The following is a 19,747-nucleotide window of genomic DNA, read 5'->3' on the forward strand; positions in this document are numbered from 1 at the left end:
ATTCTCTAATGAAAGTCTGTGGGTCGGCAAGCACAGAAGAAATGGCCATATTCATGAGGAAAATGAGAGTTAATATAAGACCATGGATTACAGGAACTTGCCAGAGGCATTTCTCTACAGCCACATGACTTCTGAAGTGACTTTAAAATACCTCTTAACAGGTAAACTTCCTCATTACTGATACACCACTGTGATTTATGCACACAGTGAAAGGCAGGTGAATGACTCCAAATCTGACCTTGGCTGTATTGCAGGCTGAGAAAAATACTCCAGCACGTGTTTTTATGTGCCAATTGAAAGGAAACAATTGATTGCACAATGGTTGTCAGATTTGGAACACTGTGTTTCATAATTTTCTACAAGGGTTATACTGACTGAGTCATGCTAAAGAAAGAAAATTTTCCACAAGGATTACAACAGTACAACTCTCCTCTTCCCTTCTGCCTCTGTCTCACCTCTCTGTCTTAATCAGCATCTGCAATAGGTAATGCTAACCGATAACAGGGATATTAATCCGTTGCTTTGTGTTGCATAGTCGTCAGGTTTAGAGTTTATTTTGAGTTTAAAACAGTAAGGTCATGTCTCATGGTACACTGCAGTGAGGTCCTCAGGCCCTGCCGACTCTCTCCCATTGTCTGGACTAGAGATAAACGTGATTCCCATTTATTATCAGGGCTGCTAGACTTTTGTCTGCTCTGCTTGAGTAAATTCAGAGTATGCAGTGCTCCTCAGAGAACTGTTGAGCTTAAATGGCGAGTCTGTGGCAGCAGGTGCATATGCTCCAATTTGTATAGAACAGGAGAATCTGCACTCTAGTTCGTGTCCAAAGGGCTCAAAAGAGGCAGAAAAAAAAAAACCCCATCTGCAGCATTTATCAGGCCTTGCTCTGCTTACTGCAATGTGGAAAAAAAAGTGATTAGGTGCAAATTTGCAGATATCAGCAGACAGCAATCCTGATACTACATCTTAAAGGGCTGCAATAAATAAAAGGGTGGGTAAACACTATCGCTCATCTCAGCTACATATACTACTCCAGTCAGCATAGACCTGCTAATTATATGTATGTATATGTATATATATCAGGTATGGAACTGAAAGCCTAATGGAAATAATTCTGTTAATTATACTTATAATGTTTCAAATGAGGCTGTTCTGAGCTTTAATCCTGCTGAGATTAAATCTAGTGATCCAAAAATAAGAAAAGAAGACTTATACAGTAAAATGTTCATATATTCTTCTTGACCAAGTTGCTGGACTGTGTCCTGCTCTGTTAGAGGCACTTTTCGCAAAATTCAGCCGTTAAAATCTATTATTTGAAATAGCTTTTGCTCTACATGTGACTAAATTTGTTTTCCTATAATGTTAACTGAGGTAAAAACCCAAATTTTAAAAAAATCTCTCCTAGATGTGACTAGATGTGCATGTTTATGAAATACAACTTTTCAACTAACTTTCAAATATGATAAAATAATCGCAAGAAATATTTTTATCTTTAAACCCTCAAATAACCAACAAAAAGAAGAACTGAGCACATCAGCTCATAGTCAAGTGTAATTTTGAATCCATTAAGCTAATCATTAAACATAATAACTTTAGAATCATTAATAACATTGATTGATATCATGGTAGGTAATCATTGGCCTATCCATCCATACAGAGGCATTCAACATGGTTAAGTCTAAAATCCAAGCCTAAGATCAGCCTTCAGATTTGACATGTGGACTCTGACTTAAGAGTTGTCATATCAAACAGCAGCAGCAGAATATCACCACTATATCTGGTGATAAACTGTATTTGTGAATTAAAAATGAAGTTACAGTAAGAGTTAAGCATTAAATAGAGCCTATCTAATAAAAGAAAATAAAACACATTAGCTACAATATTTCTGACCTTTTCTGACCTGATTGACTCGGGATATATTTGGTAATCACAGCACTAAAAGTAACATTAATTGTACATTATAACACATTTGTATGTGTTATAATGTTTTAAAAGCCTTGCTAATACAAAGGCTATTGTAGCTCTTATCAAACAAATCAAGGACATAGCTTGTGAAGTCCGAAGACCAGAGGTAATAAAACTGATGATTGATAATCAGCAAAAGCTAAGGTCCACTATTCAGCTGACTCATTGGTCCTACACCACATAACAAGGATTCTGTAAGCACTCAGGTCCTATTTTCTTTAAATCCAGCAGACAAAATGTAATCACATTAGAGTCCTAATTACCTTTGTGTCCCCAAAGAAGGAAATCAGCAACAAATGAATATTTCTAATCTTTTTGATTATTCCTGATATCTACTCGCTGTTGCATGCAGACGAATGTGAGGAGATCACTTGAAATACGTATAGTGTGAGCATTACCGTTGGCCCTGTTTGAAATGTTTTCCTCATAGTTGGTGCCCTTGTACGCAAAGATGACGTCTGTTGTCTCTAACTTTGTTCCAGCTAAAGTAGTATTTCATAATTCATAGTACTATGTAGTTCATAGTATTTTATATAAACCCAAGACAACATATATGACACATGAGATATGACAATAAAATGCAAAGCAGATACATTTGTTAAAAATTGATGGACTCATAACCCTTGCTACTTGCTGGCTTAGTTCTTCTTCTAGGCCTAGGCTTATTGTCTGAAGAGGAAAAGGGCAGTGTTTTTTTCTAAAACAGATTTCAGATAAGGATGTCACATAGGTGACAGAGATAATGGTGCAATAATGATTACATTCCTGACGATGTGTGTCAAGGTGAGGGAAGTGTGCACGGGGGTCTGGCCTCTGAATGTGAAACGGGCCTGCCTGATGACCACAAGCCTGTCAATGAACTCCTGTGTGTGTGTCAATTTCTGCTGCTAAATTACCTCCTTTCTCTCTCTAGACCATGCATGTACACACACACACACCATGCTCGTGTATGAGAATCTATTCCTGCTAATGTTATTATTGAAGCTTTTTTCTCACAGTATTTCTCTAATGCCTTCACTGCATCTCTGTCTGTGGCCACAGCTCTGCTGGATAGCTTAATGGTAGAGAAGCCGTAAAAGGTTTGACATTTTCATTAAGAGGAATTATGAGCTTCTGCTATGTCGTGTAAACAAGACTGTCACCTAAAACATCATGCAGATTTGTAAAACTAATCTCATATTGTCTTTGCTCCACATGCTCCAGAGATTCCGGTGAGACACCCAAAAAAACAAAGATTTGACCAACAACATTTTAAAGTGAAGAAATTCTGTTTATTTCACATCATTGAATCAAATCTATATCAATGAGAAATCTCTACCACCAGCTGAGCAAGCAACAGGTCAGGAGATGCACTATCTGTCATCATGATATGCCACACACACACGCACACACATGCATACGCACACTCACACACACACACACAGACACACACAACCACACATAAACAGGTGCTCTAATGTTTCTAGATGAAGGCACATAAACCCATTGAAGGTCACAGTAAGGCAGATTCACAGCACTAAGGAGAAACCGTAGACCGTAAAAATTAGCAAAGGAACACTCAAGACTTGGACCAGTCTGCCGATTATAGAATCTCTGTTTAAGACTGTCCTGTTTTCCTCTGTCTGGAAGGAAGAGAGCAGGTGAGAAAGGGTGAGGATGGCTGAGGATAGGAGGAAAAAGATGTTCCCATGCAGTGCTGACAGACATCCCACCCCTGTTTTCCATGTGACCTTTTCCTCTGCAGACAGGTAGTGAGAGTTTATCCTTGTCATTAGGAAACTAGCAGCGCTGAGGGAGAGAGTCCTTCCTAGTTTCTAATCCTCATTCCCCTTAAAAGTTCTTGGCTTCATTGCATAAGCCAATCATTAGACAGAACGCTTGACAGACAGAACAATTGACAGTCCATAAATCAACAGTATCATACGTCTTTGCAGACATATTGTCAGAAGTAAACAGTTGTGTTTTTTCTTTCACTCAGACATGTAATTTTGGCAACATACCGTATACCATCACTCAAAGACAGCAGCAGTACAAACTCTGAGAGTTGTTTTTGCATCATTTAGAAACAGTAACACCATAATGTAAATCAGTTTGTTCAGTTGCCTTTCATTGCATGACTTCAAAAAACAAGATGCCACAGAAAGGACCGATCTGTACACACAGCAGCAGCAGCAGCAGCAGCAGCAGCAGCAGCAGCAGCAGCAGCATTCCTTTGGATCACCAACAGACTGGCTTTGATTAGTCCACAAAGCACTAGTTTTTTGACATAATACCCTGTATCCAACCATATACAGTCTTATGCAGAACAGCTCTGCTGTGCAGAGGTGAAATCACTGTTTCCCACTCTGAGTTCACATGAGGAATCTTGTCCCTGAGTCTTCAAACTACATCTGAATAATCCCACGGCACCCCAGTTCCCCACCCTGTCCGATGAGCATCCACCTAATACCACCTCTTATCATCTACAGACATTCAACTTGAAAGGTTTGGGTTAAAGGGAGCTTCAGCCATTTCCGTGTAAATCGATGAGCTGAAATGCACACCCCCTGGCAGAAGGGCAAAGAATATGACACAGCATCTGCCTCACACTCGCTCAGACACACACAATAACAGACATGTAGTCACATACAGTAGAGAGACTCTACACTGGCTCTGAACTAACAGCGCACACACATTGAACAACATACACAGCTTCAGTCTCTTGGTTCAGTCCGTCACAGAGAGATGTCTCAATGGCGTATCAGTGTCAGGTGCAATGGTTGTGCAGGGCTGTGGCTTGTGTGTGTTTGCATGTGTGTAAGTGTATACGTGTCAGTGTGTGTGTGCATATGCGTGTCTATAGGCATTTCTGTTTGTGAGGACATCTATGGATGTGTGTGTGTGTGTCCCTGTGTTAAGTAAGGGCATACTCAAACGTCCCTTTCTCCAGCCCCTCGATGCCATCAGCCCAGTTGGAGGAAGGCATACTGCTGTAGGGGTCCAGCAGGATCCTGAAACACCTTACTATCAGCAACCCAAGGAACACGAGTAGCATCCCCACGAAGGCAAATGCTGTCTTCTGTTCCAGAGTCAGAGAGTGCGCCATCATGTCGTTTCCGCTCATGGCAGCAAGGGAGTGGTTGTAGTGGACGCTACACATGGTAAACCAACATCTAGGTGCCTCATCTCTCCTCTGATAGGGTCAGGCGTTTAGAAGCCTGCATGTTACCTGGACAGAGATTACATGATGGCTTCAGATTAGAGCTGCCTCTTGTGCAGGGAGAATGCTTTTAATCTACCTATTTGAATATTATCACACTTAATGCTTACACTGCATAGGCTGTGAGAAATACAGAAATTCCACAATTACATGCTGTGCAATGAGCTGACCATGAAACATGAAGGGTTACAGGTATCTATAAATAGCCTCTTTTGAATGTGGTATCAAACAGATGTCCGAAGATTTCGATCTCTCTCTGTCTCTCTCTCTCTCTCTCTCTCCCTCTCTCTCTCTCACTCTGCCCCTCTGGGAATTTTGCAGAAAATTACAAAAGGCAAACATGAACCGAAGAGTGAGGGAGACTGCAGGAAAATGGGTTCAGGAATACGAGCCAATGCCATGGCTACATTTCTTTAAGTCAGGTTAGAATTACAGTGTGTCGCAGTGCATAGCCAGCTGCTAAACATAAGCAAAGCGTTAAAGGTATCAATGAAAACGTTACATCTCATGAAGATGTGATGTTACGTATGTTTGGTTTAGAAGAAAGGGCTCTCTACCTGTTGCATGTGAACAGATGCCTGCCAGACAATGTGATTCCGTGAGACAAGGAAGCGATGGTGACTGACCAAACATAATCACAAAATTGGTACGGTCACACAAGTGGAAGTCAGCTTCTGTCATTCTTTTCCTCCCAAATCTTTCATGTGAACACAAGCAGCAGGTGGCTCGAGTGGGAGGAAGGGAGGGGAGTCAGATGAGAGAGGGAGGGTACATACTGACAGGGACAGGGGGAATGAGCAGAGAGAATCGAGGGGAGACAGAGGAGGGAGAAGGAAGAAGAATGGTGAGGAGGACACTGCACAAGTATGCATGGTGTGAGAGACAGTGAGGAAAGGGAGGGTGCAGGTGAGGTAGGGTGAGAGGGAGAGAGACTGCATTGACAGATTCTCTGGTGAGGATGTCTCAGGAAGAAAAAGCAGGCATCTCACCGTCATTATCGTTCCATTCTCACAGACCTGTTGCTGCTGTTTCTTGCGAACAACTCCTCTTCCTTGGTGCCCTCAGACACATATGCAGTAATCCATCCATTGCTGGCACACTGGAATGCGTTAGGCTAACCTCTCATCTAAACAAAAAGCGGAAGAGATAAAAAAGAGAGCAACAGAGAAGCGAGGGAGAGGCTGGATCAAGCTATGATATGTGTCTCTTCTCCGAGATACAGCTCCTCTCCTCATTCTCCCTTACTTGCTGCCTCCTACTCATTATCATTCTGTTTCTCTATCTCTCCCTCCAGAAGCACGCACGCTTGCCCCTGCTGCATGGCAACCACTTGTTAGTCTCACTCAGCTGCTCTGCTGCCTCAGTCATTCACAACATTCCCCCCTCCTCAGCAGCACCGGGACGGATGCAGCAGCATAAACAAGCAATTCGCCTCTTCTTTTTCTTCTCTCTTCATTCTCCCCTCCCTGCCTTATTTGGCTTTTCTAAAAATGACTCCGCCAAAATGTGACAGGAATATCATAGCTTAGCCAGGAGGAGAAATGCTGCCTCTCACTGCTCCTGGCCAGTAAATGCTGCTGCAAAGGTATTTTTGGTACAGCGCAGCATTATCCTCCTAGCCTGGTTTGATGATGTGTTTTTAATTGGTGCAGTTTGCTGTGGTCAAATCGAATTAGCCTCTCTGCTTAAAGGCTTACAGATACAAGCTCCCTGGACACGGTGAGGGAGAAGAGACAGATATTTAAATAAATTTTACTGTGGTGAATGAAAAGCAGTATTGTATAGGACAACAAACAGCAGGTCATCTGATTGCCCACTGTAATGGAGTGCAGCAGTGAAGTGTCTGACCATCTGTTTTGTTGTTATGCAGTGCAAATTCATATCAGCAACGTAGTTCCTGTCATAGTGGTGCAGTGACTCGGATCTAAGGATAAGGCATGCCATGAGGGAGATGGTCATCAGTGGTGTGGGATTGTGCAATAATTCATGGCTTAAAAGTGGTAAAGAAAGCTCAGTTTTTCTTTTGCGGGATGTAAATAGCAGGAAAAATCCCAGAGAGAATCTAAACACAGAGGTGAACTACCTCCATCACATTAACTCTCACTTCAAAGTTTCACGCCTCTGCAGTGCCTTTTGAACTGTCCTTTTTTCTTGCAATTCCTAGTTCTGCTGTGCTGTTAACATTTGGCTGTTTTGGGGTAAAAATAGGTATCGTGTCACCACTTTGATTTGTCAGCTACTCATAAGCACATTTTCATTTCACGTTTATTTCAAGGACAGTTCTTGTAAATTAGATGAGGAGATGTCACACTGTACAAACAACGAAATCATTAGATATTTTTACCTCACTGCCTTCATGTAAATTTAAAAGACAAGGTCAAAATGGAAAACCGTCAGATCTCAGCGCAACGGTGTGCAGTCATCAGTGATGATGTCAAGTGCATGACTTGTATGTCATTATCATTAATCCATTACAGTGACTTTTCTGCAAGTGGGGATATCTTGAATCCATTTTTGTGAAAATTACCAGAAGTTCAATGACTTTAGGACATTTGCGTCTGAATTGCCATTATCATATTTGTCAACAGTCAGAACAAGCAAATGTGCTTTTACTGGTGTGTCGAAGTGTGCTTTGGACTCTTTTGGCCCTGGAAGAGAAACTGGACTATATTAACCTGTTGCATAAAGCTTATTAGAATACTACCCAGTGTCCATAGGACATGTGGATAAAGACTGTTAGACCTTTATCTCAGCCAGACAACAGCTCAGGCGCAAAACTGATACTGAGAACTGTAAAACGATGATTCTATGAACTGCTTTCATGACATCCCTTTTAATGTTGATGAACTCTACGCCACACCTTTGTGTGATAATACAATCTGTACAGGACAGTACAAAGACAGATGTGGTGAAATTGTAAAGATTTAAAGCACTTTATTAGCCCTCCCCATTAGGCTGACTGAAGTAATTACTTATCCTCCTGGGGCCCACAACTTAATTAAGTTTAAATGGTCAAAATGGACCAAGTTAGATTTTTGTATGAAAAGGATGACTTGGCTTTGTAGATATATAATACTTAACAATGTTGCTATTAAATGCATATTGCCAATTGTGCACATCATAGTATACAAGACAAAACAGCTGTAGTTACCAATAGCCACCAATAACATTTCAATAATAACATTTCAGAGGCTTGAGGTCCTCAGTAAGCTTGCGATAGCCATATGCAAGTTAGGGAAAGGTTAATGGTGCGCTATTTTGAGGTATTTACACCATTGATAAAGAATTAATTTAATGTTGTTATTAGCTGTGGGTGTCCAGTTTAACTATATTGCTGCTTGAAAAGAGACTTTACTAATTGTGTCTTTATTTGGTTTGTTGTAAAGACAACCTGATGTTTCCTCGAGTGAATAATATTTCAGTCTGGAGTGTTTCCAAGAAAGCCAATACAGAGAGGTCTTTTTTAGCAGCTACTAACTGTGAAAAATCACACCCAAAAGGCCTTCTCTGGTTCCTACAAAAAAAAATAAAAATCTATAAATGTGGCCACACACTATTTTTTTCACTTCTGCTCAGAAAGTCTCATTCCTGTTTTAATTCATAAGGGAAGCTTCAATACTGAATCATTTGTACTAACTTAAGGTCTTGGTATGAATTGTGCAACATTCATCTGTTGGATAGATACTATGAAAACAAATAGGCATCAAGGAAATACATTATCATTTTGCTGACCCAGAGTAATATATGTACTTTGTGTTAAAGTTTAACTTCCCTGCTATGTTCAAGGTTAATTTGATCCATGGTTGTAATCAAATGGTGTTAAATCTGTCCTTGTTGAGTTTGAAGCGATAACTTGCAGAAACAAAAGCAATCAAATCAAAATTTCAGAACAGAAAGCACAGACTTTCAGGTAAAATAGCAAACATCTGGGTCGGAGGAGCTCACATGCACATAAAACCACTATGTGGACAATGCAAATGTAATGTGAATTGGTGGTTAAAGTATCCGTAAAAGTGGCTTTAAAATGACTTGTCTTACAGCATAATATCATGGTTTGAATGCCAGTATAAAGGTAAAAGAATTGTTGTCTTATCTTAACAATTAGGAGCAGGACAAAGTTTTTCATGGTAGCACAATCAACTTTATGTTGTATTGAAGAGTCAGATTTAGAATATCTCAGTGCAAGACTCGCTGAGGGGATCCTCTAAAATTGTTGAAGCTTTTTGTGTATGGAAGATGAAATTATGCCTCCAGTACTGTAAAAGTGGTTCAATCAATAGTTTCAGGAATGATTAATTGGCTTGGCTCTTTCTGCAATATATCATTAGCATAATGACGTTTGCAGAGTATGCAGAGTGTTACTTATTGGGTCTAGTGGATACTTGAGGGGCTCAGGCTTAGTTGTGTGCATGGATCAGACTGGGTTGCACAGGTCTTGATTCTGGGATCTGTGTACTGTATAGAAACACATACATGCACCCATTAGAAGGTATTATTTTCAGCTCAAACGTATTCACTAACTGACCCCTGAAAGTCTCTACTAACCTCAGTGTAATCATGTGCACAATCTTTACAAATATTGCCATTTTCATCCCCTGGACTCCAATTCCCAATAGTGCTCTATTCAACAAGGCTGCCTGGCAACATCTCCCAAATCTCGCGATAGTTGCACAAATCTCCCCTGCACATTTTGAACTGCGTAGGGACAGGGGCATCTTACGTTGTGTGGGGCAAACAAACCTCAACATGGCAGATGTTGTAAGTCTTGACGAGGAGCCAAAGCAAGAGGAATCTATCGCATCCACCAAGTCCGAAAACGAGGAGGAGAGTGTTACTGAAGAAAGACCCAATGGCGTGAAAACGTATGTAAAAGTTATGTAAGCTAACGTTATTGTTCTGTCCGTCCCGCCTGTGCAGCCGTTAGCTAGCTTAGCTAAAATGGAGTCCTGTGATGCTAGCTATTGTTAGCCATGAAGGCTACAACCTCTGTTATCTAACAATATAGTCTTTAAGTACCTGAGAGATAGTGAAGTAGATGTTTGGCTAAGAGCTAACACGACGCTAAAAATTATGCAAACGCTATATCTTTTACCACAACGTTCGACGTTCATCATGATGAGACGTGTCAACCTCAAACGCCACTGTATGCTACTCTCGGCTATATTTTGCTCGTTTGTGAACTAGTTAACAGAAATCTGAAATTCTGTGCAAGTTAAACCTAGTTTAACTATTCACCTAGCTGGATAAATCAAAAAGGCTATTCTTGATTTCAAAAATTACCAGTTAGCATTAGCATCCCCGTTAATCTCAACTCAGTATATATTTGTGCCACGCTAACAGTAAGGTGAAGTTGGCTGCAAATCCCTCCAGGATGCTTTACTGTCTAACTTTACTGTCTTTACTAGTCTTAATTAATTACCTGTGCTAGATAATGTTGTATTTTCTCTGCCCCCTACACCTCACCAGATGACAATCTCTCCAGCAGCTTCTATGACAAAATGTCTTACAAAAAAATGTTATGCGAAGTATTCTCTCTTTACACTAGGAATCCAAAGGTTTCCTAGCACTTATCCATTAAACGTTATGTTAAGAAATATAGTAGTGTCTTGCTGTTATTAAGCTATCTTATTAAACTCTTGGCTGTTTTTCCTGAAGGGAAGCAGTGTCATTAATGTGAAATTTATAGAGCTGTATCATTCACCTTGTATCGAAGAAAGTGTTTAAATTTAAAGATGAGCACATTACCATCGAAATGCAAAACACGAGACAGGACCTTGCTAATAGTCACAAATTTATTAACAAATGTTTTTTTAATATACCAACTATGCTGTGTGATCTCTGAATGTGGGTTTGAGATGGGCTGTTTTGTGCATTTTGTAGGGATGGTGAAGAAACTAAGGCCCCCAAAGAAAAGCATGACACTAAAGAGAAGTCCTCCGGGAGCAGAAGAGGAAACCGCTACCATCCCTACAAAGACAAACACGGTGGAGAAAAGAAGGGTGCTCATCGGAACCGCGTGTTCATCAGCAATATCCCCTATGATATGAAGTGGCAGGCAATTAAAGATCTAATGCGTGAGAAAGGTAATGTCCCCTGTGATGGGGATGGTGTCTCCCCTTCTCTCTAACTCTTCAGCTGATCAGAAGTTCTTGACCCTTTTTTCTTTGTTACCAGATGGAGCACCCTGCTTCTAGCAGTATTCAATTAGCTTGTAGCTTTCTCTGGATGCACTTAGTGCAGATAGGAGGGAACCAACATAGTGTGATAATAGGTCATTGGAGTTAAATAATTTTTTTTTGGATGGACACCAATTTAGTTTGGGCTGATATGTCTGTGAGAAAAGGAAGATGAACTTAGTTACATTGTCACTTGTTTTATGGCATTGTCAGCTCCAAAATGTAACCTCAAACCAGTTGTAGAATTGATTGTTGAATCATTTTGTTGCATCTGTTGCAAGGTGAATCTTGATTATATGAATGAAAATATTGTAATGTTTTACTTCATGAATTATGGGGGTCTCAAGAAGCCTTTTGTAAGGTCAAAGGAGGGTTTATAACTCTCAACTGCCATGAATGGATTCTGTTGACAAACTGATCATGTTGAAGTCTTTTGAATTTCCCAGGTTTTTATGTAGCTGTGTTTCTCTCTGGCCTTGGCCTTTGGGTGTCTCAGTCACTGCCCAGAAAGGCATGGTGTTGTCTGGTGGGATGTTGGTCTGGGCTGACTGTTGATCATTAATGGGACATCTCCATCTGTAGCGGCATTGCCAAGGCCAACGGCGACTTGAAGACTTGGTGACTTAAATTCCTTTGTTCTTTTGGTATTTTTCCTTTGTATGTCTCATGTAGTTGGTGAGGTTACATACGTGGAGCTCTTTAAGGATGCAGAAGGAAAGTCAAGGGTAAGTGATGTGGCCAACTTGCTGCACGAGGTTTTAAATGCCCTCAGCAGGCTCTCATTAATCCAGTGCTCTTTTAGGTTTTGATCCTTTGGGTCTTTCTAAGTTACTGAACTGGAGATACTGTAGGTTGTGTTTAGAGCCTGATAGATGGTTAATGATTGATATTCATTTGAAAGGGAGATGTCCTGTTGATTTTGGAAAAGTAGCCTAATGAACTCTACTTAAGAGTACACTTTTGCTTTTGTTGTTGCCATTTCAATTGGTGTAAAAGTTTGTTTGTTTGGCCATTTTCCAAAGGGAAATGTGGGTTGTGTGATTTGTCTTATTGATTGACCCTCATGTCTCAAAATCTTATTTTACAATTCTGTTATATGGCAGAGCTCTCTCTTCAAAGGAACAAAACAGTCTTGAAAGATCCTTTTTTTTTATTATGTTCTATACAAAATCCACAAATGTATGTTAAAGATGCAAAGGTGGACCACAGTATTTTTTTTCATTGCAGTGGTAAAATGGGTCCATCCTAAACAATGTTCTACTTAAATTTGTTAACGCTTCTTAATTTTTTTTATTTTTTACCTTGGTATTTGTGTCCAGTTCAAAACATCAAAATGTCTCAACTAAATTACAATGTTGTTATCTGTGATAATTGTTTTACCAAAACCGTTTTACAATATAAATTAGTATTGTTTTATTTAAGTATTAATTGTCAACATTGCTTCAGATATTGTTAAAGAATATGTGCTTATTAGCCTTTTAATCTTGTTTGCAATAGATTTTAACACAACCAAAAACCTGCTGGCTCAAGCCAGCACGCAAAATATGGCCAACATGCACTATAGATAATACCAGTAGCATGTTGATACATTAGATTTGTACTGTCCCAGTGCTTTGGCTTGATTTTGACTATATTTTGTTCACTCCCTCAACTTTGGACATGTGGGCTACTTGGACTCCTATCACCCCCCCGTTTAGGGTTGTGGGTAAGAAACAGCCTTACTTTCTTACATAAAACTTTTCTTTTTTTTTTTTAATCTTACGCCCACATGGACTCATCTGATGCCTCTGTATGCCTGACTCAACAGTGTGGTGGAATTCAAAGACGAAGAGTTTGTGAAGAAGGCGATAGAAACCATGAATAAGCATGACCTCAGTGGAAGGCCACTCAACATCAAGGAGGTGAGGACATATTATGGGTAAATGGTTACAGCAAAACTGAAACGTTTCATTTTTTAATATATTGCTCTCTTAAAGAAACTAAGTTTTCAAGTAAATAAAATTGCACTTTCTCACATTTATAGGAAGAAGGAGCAGATATAAAGTGACCGTGTGGCATAGATTTCAAAAATTTGATAATTGAACTGCAAACATCATGTGACTATAAACAAAATTCTTCCCTTCGATAGATTATTGTCGATCTAGATCTTCCCTTTAACATTGAGCTGATGCTTCATGTTGGTCATGCTTTTCTATAAATTGTATCCACAAAAGAGTAAGTCATCACAAATAATTTGTAGTGTTCATTACATCAGAATATTTTTTTGGTGGAATTGAAATTCTAATAGACACTGAAATACCACTAGATAACACAAACAAATGTAGAATTGCATTGTTCAATTGTTTATCACCAGTTGTACACCCCTTACTTGATGGATTCTTCATGATTATCTTGATGTAGCAGTTCAGAAAAAATTGCAATGTATTTCTTATTTCAGGACCCCGATGGGGAGCATGCTCGGCGTGTGCTGCAGCGTATGGGGGGAGGTCAACAAGGAGGTCGTGGGCAGGACATGGGTCCAGGTGGGATGAACATCCCACCCTCCATTGCCAACAACCCCAACATCCCACCTGACGTTATCCATGCACTGCAGGCTGGACGACTGGGCAACACAGTGTTTGTGGCCAATGTGAGGACATAGTAATAAACAAATTCTAAATCTAGCTATTGATGATTATTCATCTCTACTGAGACTGGTGATGTCTTACTGTTGTTTTACAGCTGGATTTCAAGGTGGGCTGGAAGAAGCTAAAGGAGGTGTTTGGCATGGCAGGGGTGGTGAAACGAGCAGATGTGAAGGAGGATAAAGACGGCAAAAGCCGCGGGATGGGAACAGTGACTTTTGAGCAACCGCTGGAGGCTGTGCAGGCCATATGTATCCTTAAGAATTAAGCACTGAAGTAGGAGTGGCACACAAAGTAACGCTGTCCAGTTTTGCCGTGACCTTCTCCTTGACTCTGGACTCAGCCATGTTCAACGGACAGATGCTCTTTGACAGACAGATGCACGTTAAAATGGTATGCTATTTTTTTTTATTTTTTAGCGACTATATACCTCAAATTGTACAGAAGATGAGAAAATACATTTTTACATTTGTTACTTGGTTTTATAGGATGAGAAATCTCTTCCCCCTGATGATTTCCACCAAGTAGAAAAATCACCTCAGTTACCACGTGAGTACATGGTTTTCTCCCAGTTGTTGATATCAAACTCCTTCATCGTAATAAGCTCAGTGATTTGTGTATAGCACTAACATAGTCCATGTAAGAAGGCATGCAACTCATCTGGGAATGAATGATGCATATGTTCTATAGATATTTACTGTCATGTTAGAAGGGCCCAGATATGTTGCTGAAGCAGAATGTTGGCTTGTTCGTGTTATGTTTTCTGCTCCGCATGTAAAGGCATGATAAAAGTAGTAGTGGTTGTCACCGAAAATATTTAGAAATATTTATTCAAAGATGGAAAGTCAGCTTTTTTTTTGTGATTCTTTATCGGTCAAGTTCCAGAAGGTATGTCTGTTTAACTGTGGTTAAAAACATCACTTTTGAAAGTTTTTTTTTTAAATGATATTGGAAAAATTAATGACTTAGAAGTAGTAGTTGTTATCTAGTAAAGTCCTTGTATTCAAAGACCTGCCAGTCAATTTGAGTTGTAGCTGGTTCCCATTTTATGGTGTGCTTGTTTATTAATGGAGCGGACAGAGGTCTGATGTCTGCATTGAAAGTACAGGCTCGCCACATGGTTGAACAAATAACATCTGTTCATCTACCCAACAGTAATGTCTGTTTACCTTTTTGTTGTTCAGTGTGCTCGAGCAGTACGTCTTCCATTATTGAGAGTTGGTTCATTGCAAATGCATTCATCAAAAGATGTCTTGATACATTTACTTTTCACTAAATGACTTTTTACTAAGTGTACAGATTTTTAAAAATTGAATGTATGTTAAGATAAATGTCACTAATGTCATTAACTATTGATTTGGCTTTGTATAAATTATATGGTAGGCAATTCTAGCGTAGAGCTAGTAAATTCAAACGTTGCTCTTATTTTCCTGTGTGTTTTCTGTTAAGGGGGTCTTGGTGGTATTGGCATGGGACTGGGGCCAGGAGGGCAGCCTATAAATGCTAACCGTCTGAGCGGTGGTGGTGGTGGCGGCGGCATGAGCTCCATGGGGCCTGGAGGTCAGTCAGCTCTCAGATGTTTTTAGTTGATGGAAAATGTTCACTCACACATACAGTACATATCTGATATTGTAAAGCAGACCCGTCTGTCTCGATAGATAAATGGTTATGATAGAAAATCAGAAAGTCAGCTGGTCAACACATTAGTGACACAAGGCCGCATTGATCAACTACTTTTAACATCATTGTCAGGGTTCCTACGCAGTATGGAATTTGATTTAAATCCTTTCCAGGTATCAAGTATACAAAAAACAATATGTGAGAATGGAAAAGAAGTCAATGGACTATTGCCTCTGTTCAGTTTTCTGAACTTTAAAATTCAGAATTTTTAGAAGAGAAAAATTTCATTCAAGCAGAGTATTTCTCATGGTGTTTGGAGCAGGCAGCCAGCACAGCCAAAATGTGTACCACTTTTTTACTTTTATTTTTATAATAAACTGAAAATATTTTCTCCTCAACATATGGAATTAACAATATGAGCACAGGTAGCACTGGTTAGTTTACTCCCTCTTTGGGTTGATATGTTTGACAGTGGCACGTTGTCCAACTGTCTGAGTCTGGCCTCGACCACCACAATGCCGAATAAATGAGTAAAATAATGTACTCTGATCTCAAATATGGTCTGAAAAGTGTCTGAAAATTTGAGCTCGGAAAAGTAGGAAATTTTGAAATTGGAGAATGTGTTGGAACCCTGCATTCTGCCAGTAAACCAACACACACAGTTAATGTGTAACCCATTCAACCACCACGTCTTGGCTGACATTTCATGGCTCATCTTTTGACCCTGCAGATGGCTCAATATGGGTTAAAAAGATAAGACAAGCAGAGTCCCTACCAGCTGAAATACAAGACTTTTACACAATTAGTGTAGGCTACACACAGTACCTTCCCATTTGATGTAGGTAGTAGAGTATTTGCTTTGGGGTGGCCTGACTGACATTTTCTGTCCTAGGTATGGATGTTCCAGGTTATGGTGGAATGAACAGGCTTGGAGGAGGTAAGGTTTCTGCTGCCTATTAGAAAGACAATTCTTGACTTTTTGTGGAGAAACGGAGTGAGCAGTGGTCTAACTAGGTGCTGCTTTTGACAGGAATGAGTGGTGGCGGGGGCTTCGGAGGCATGGATAGCATGGGCAACATGGGTGGCTTTGGAGGGAGAGACATGGCGCCAGTTGGCAGGATGGGAGGTAAGCGGGTGTATTCACTCCGAGGGGGCAGAGATGAGGTTCAGTTCTGGGACATTTTTGTTGTTGAGATGCACCTTTGTGTTATTGGTAACTTAAGTCTAAGGTTACTTTTTTTTTTCTGTGTTGAGATATGTACCGGTCAGGAATGGGCGGAATGGATCGGGATTTTGGCCACAGTGACATGCCAATGAATCGAGGATTTGGGGATTCTTACGGAGGAATGGGTAGGTGATACTCTTCCTTCAGACATCCTGAATTCTGTCATGATTAAACATCAGAGCCTATTCAAGTTCTTCTATTTCGGTTTTAAGTTATGATGGGTTTAGAAACTGCTTTCTGTTCTGTGTGTGGTTCAGTTGACTGTGGTTAAACTGTTGTGGTCTAATCTAATGTGCCCCCAACTTGCATTCTTTCCTTTAGGTGGAGGTTTTGGAGGAGGCATGGGCAGTGGTGGCATGGGGCACATGGGGACTGGATTAGGTACATGAGATATTAAATCCAGTTTTCCTAAGACTGTGATATCAATTATTCCCTTATAGATGCACATTACTGTTGACATTTGTAACATGATCAGCCATCAAGAGGAGGGAGTAGTAGTGCACCATGCTGTAGAAAGTCATTTAGCATCATGATTTGCTAAATAGGTGGTGGGTAACAAGGAGGCCCAGTAGTTGGGAAGACTGCAGTCAGATGACCTCAGTACAAGCATTTGCCCAGCTCGTGTTGTCTTAAACATGAGGTTCCTGAGAACTGGTGCATGATACATGCTGAAATAGGATCAAAATGACCTACTCTGACAGCACTGGTACATGGTATGTGTATGATATTGTGGCCACAGTTACAACACAGTTTGCCACCCAGTCTTTATTAGGAAATTAACTGCTGGAAAAATTTGATCCCATATATATATCTAATGAGCACCAAGTAACGTTTTATTGCTTGTGGGCAGCCAGATGGATCCTGAGGAAGATTATTATGTGCATGTTGTGTGGGCTGTGAATGAGGAAAAGCTCTTACATGAAGCAAAATAGCAGGTGCACCAGGAGACACTTACATAATCCGTGTGTCCAAGACCCACCACTTGCACTTGACGTGCCTGTGTCATTTAAAATAGGCAGTTGCACACAAAATGGAAAGAGTTTTAAAGAAAGTGTCTCTTTTGACAATAGCTTGCACTTGTAGTGCTGTTCAAGGGACCCAAGGACGCTTAACCTGTATGAAGGGTATGTTTTGTATTCATAGGAGCTTACATAATTTCTACTGAGTCCTCCTTGTGGAGTTAGTTGGTGACGAACAGGTCCAAAGTCTGCTTTTCCTGTACAAACAATGGCGCGGTGACATTGGATTCTTTCTGACAGCTAATGCTTTAAAGTGATAAAGTGTTTAGACACACTTCAGGGAAATGTCATTAGACTGAATTAATTAATAAATCACATTGTAATGTGTAGTGTATGGAGGTTTTAATATGCAGTTAATGTCCTAAAATCTCATTCATATACATCTGTGGTCTTTTCAGGGCTAGGCTAGTGCTTGGACTTCTATATCCTGCTTGTTAAAATATGCATTAAGTTGCTCTCATTTATTAATGTGTTTCTGTGTGCATGTATTGCATGCAGGTGGTGGAATGGGCAACATGTCGATGGACCGGATGGGCTCCAGCTATGACCGTATGGGCGTGTCAGGAATGGACATGAACCGCAGCTTTGGTGGCTATGGAGGTGGGGGACCGGGCCACATGGGTGGAGGCATGTCTGACAGAGGCTCTGGCTCCAAAGCAGGCTGTCAGATATTTGTGCGAAATGTAAGTGTGCGCTACACAGAGGTCTGTCTAATAGGACTGGAGTTACCTGTTCACTGGTTCACTGACACTGATGAACACATTTTCTCTATGCATTTGGTGCCCTTACATTGATTGAAGCTTTGAAGGGACACAGCCCGTGCTTGCTGGGAATTGATAGAAATGACTGATGCTGTAAATGAGGATTCATGATTGGAATGTTTAGATGAACTGGACTTCACTGTTGACTGTTTCTTTCATCATGTATTTGTACCAAATACTTAATTACAGTCGTTTCATCTGCATCTTGTCCTGCTTATATCCTAATATTGACACGTGTATTGACTCAAGTATATATTTGTTGCAGCTGTCGTACGATCTAACATGGCAAAAGCTGAAAGAGAAGTTCAGTCACTGCGGTAAGTCTTTTACATACTATGAATGAAATCTTTATTGCCTGATTTACACACTACACACTACTCGAAGACGTCTGACTTTTCATTGTGTAAGATCTTTAATCAGGAATGCCAAAATTACCACCACTTTATGTAACAGTGTGGTTTCAGAATGCATTCATTGCTCATTCTCGTCTACTGCAGGCCAGGTAATGTTCGCAGAGATCAAGATGGAGAACGGAAAGTCAAAGGGCTGTGGAACAGTGAGATTCGACTCTCCAGAGAGCGCCGAGAAGGCCTGCAGGATGATGAATGGAACCAAGATCAACGGCAGAGAGGTGGACGTCCGTATCGATCGCAACGCTTAGAGCTTTTGTAGAAGTCATGCTAACACACTTCCACATTCAGCCCTCTTGCCAATGATCTTTTGTTTTGTTTTAAAAACACAATTACTTCATATCTCCATGTGTCCACGGTTTCTTTTTTCTTTTCTTTTTTTTTTTGTTTATGTATACTAGATAGCTCTTTTATCTTTGTTTTGTAAACCCTTTTTAATTTGTCAGGCAGTTTATTTGAACGAATAAACTTTTTAATTTTTAAACCTGGTGGTCGTAAAATCTCCTGAGATCAAAGTCTGGAAGTTGCTCTTCACATTGTGTGAACTAAACCTGAGGTGTTGGTCTATTAAGAATTATTGCTCAACACTGCCATTCAGTGGCCTATTGAAAGTGGGGAAATTCCATATTAATCTCAAAGGCAGCACTTAGAGACGACAGCTGATAAAATCCTTTTCAATTTTTCTAACACCAAGCACAGGAAGCTATTTCTCAGATCTGACACTGGTATTAGTTTTGTTTTAGCAGGA

At 40.2% G+C, this 19,747-nt stretch overlaps 1 protein-coding gene across 1 annotated transcript; it reads left to right on the top strand.

The window, feature by feature from the left end:
• Positions 1-9,866: 9,866 nt before the first annotated feature.
• myef2 (myelin expression factor 2) lies at positions 9,867-19,483 on the top strand. The gene is made up of 17 exons (XM_070828472.1): positions 9,867-10,026; positions 11,045-11,247; positions 12,013-12,065; positions 13,038-13,045; positions 13,148-13,241; positions 13,778-13,969; positions 14,062-14,215; positions 14,308-14,357; positions 14,453-14,513; positions 15,414-15,524; positions 16,477-16,521; positions 16,615-16,710; positions 16,839-16,934; positions 17,131-17,190; positions 18,327-18,511; positions 18,855-18,906; positions 19,087-19,483. Exons 1-17 carry the CDS (start codon positions 9,911-9,913, stop codon positions 19,248-19,250), a joined length of 1,740 nt encoding a protein of 579 aa, XP_070684573.1. The 5' UTR covers positions 9,867-9,910; the 3' UTR covers positions 19,251-19,483.
• Positions 19,484-19,747: the final 264 nt, after the last annotated feature.

The sequence above is a fragment of the Pempheris klunzingeri genome, chromosome 1 (genome assembly GCF_042242105.1).
Source record: "Pempheris klunzingeri isolate RE-2024b chromosome 1, fPemKlu1.hap1, whole genome shotgun sequence".
NCBI lineage: Eukaryota > Metazoa > Chordata > Actinopteri > Acropomatiformes > Pempheridae > Pempheris > Pempheris klunzingeri.

Bases quoted from the DNA above. Each gene is read 5' to 3' on its own strand.
- myef2 (XM_070828472.1), top strand. From the start codon at position 9,911: ATGGCAGATGTTGTAAGTCTTGACGAGGAGCCAAAGCAAGAGGAATCT. The intron at 10,027-11,044 runs GTATGTAAAAGT...TGCATTTTGTAG, and splicing joins AGACCCAATGGCGTGAAAAC to GGATGGTGAAGAAACTAAGG. The intron at 15,525-16,476 runs GTCAGTCAGCTC...TTTCTGTCCTAG, and splicing joins GAGCTCCATGGGGCCTGGAG to GTATGGATGTTCCAGGTTAT.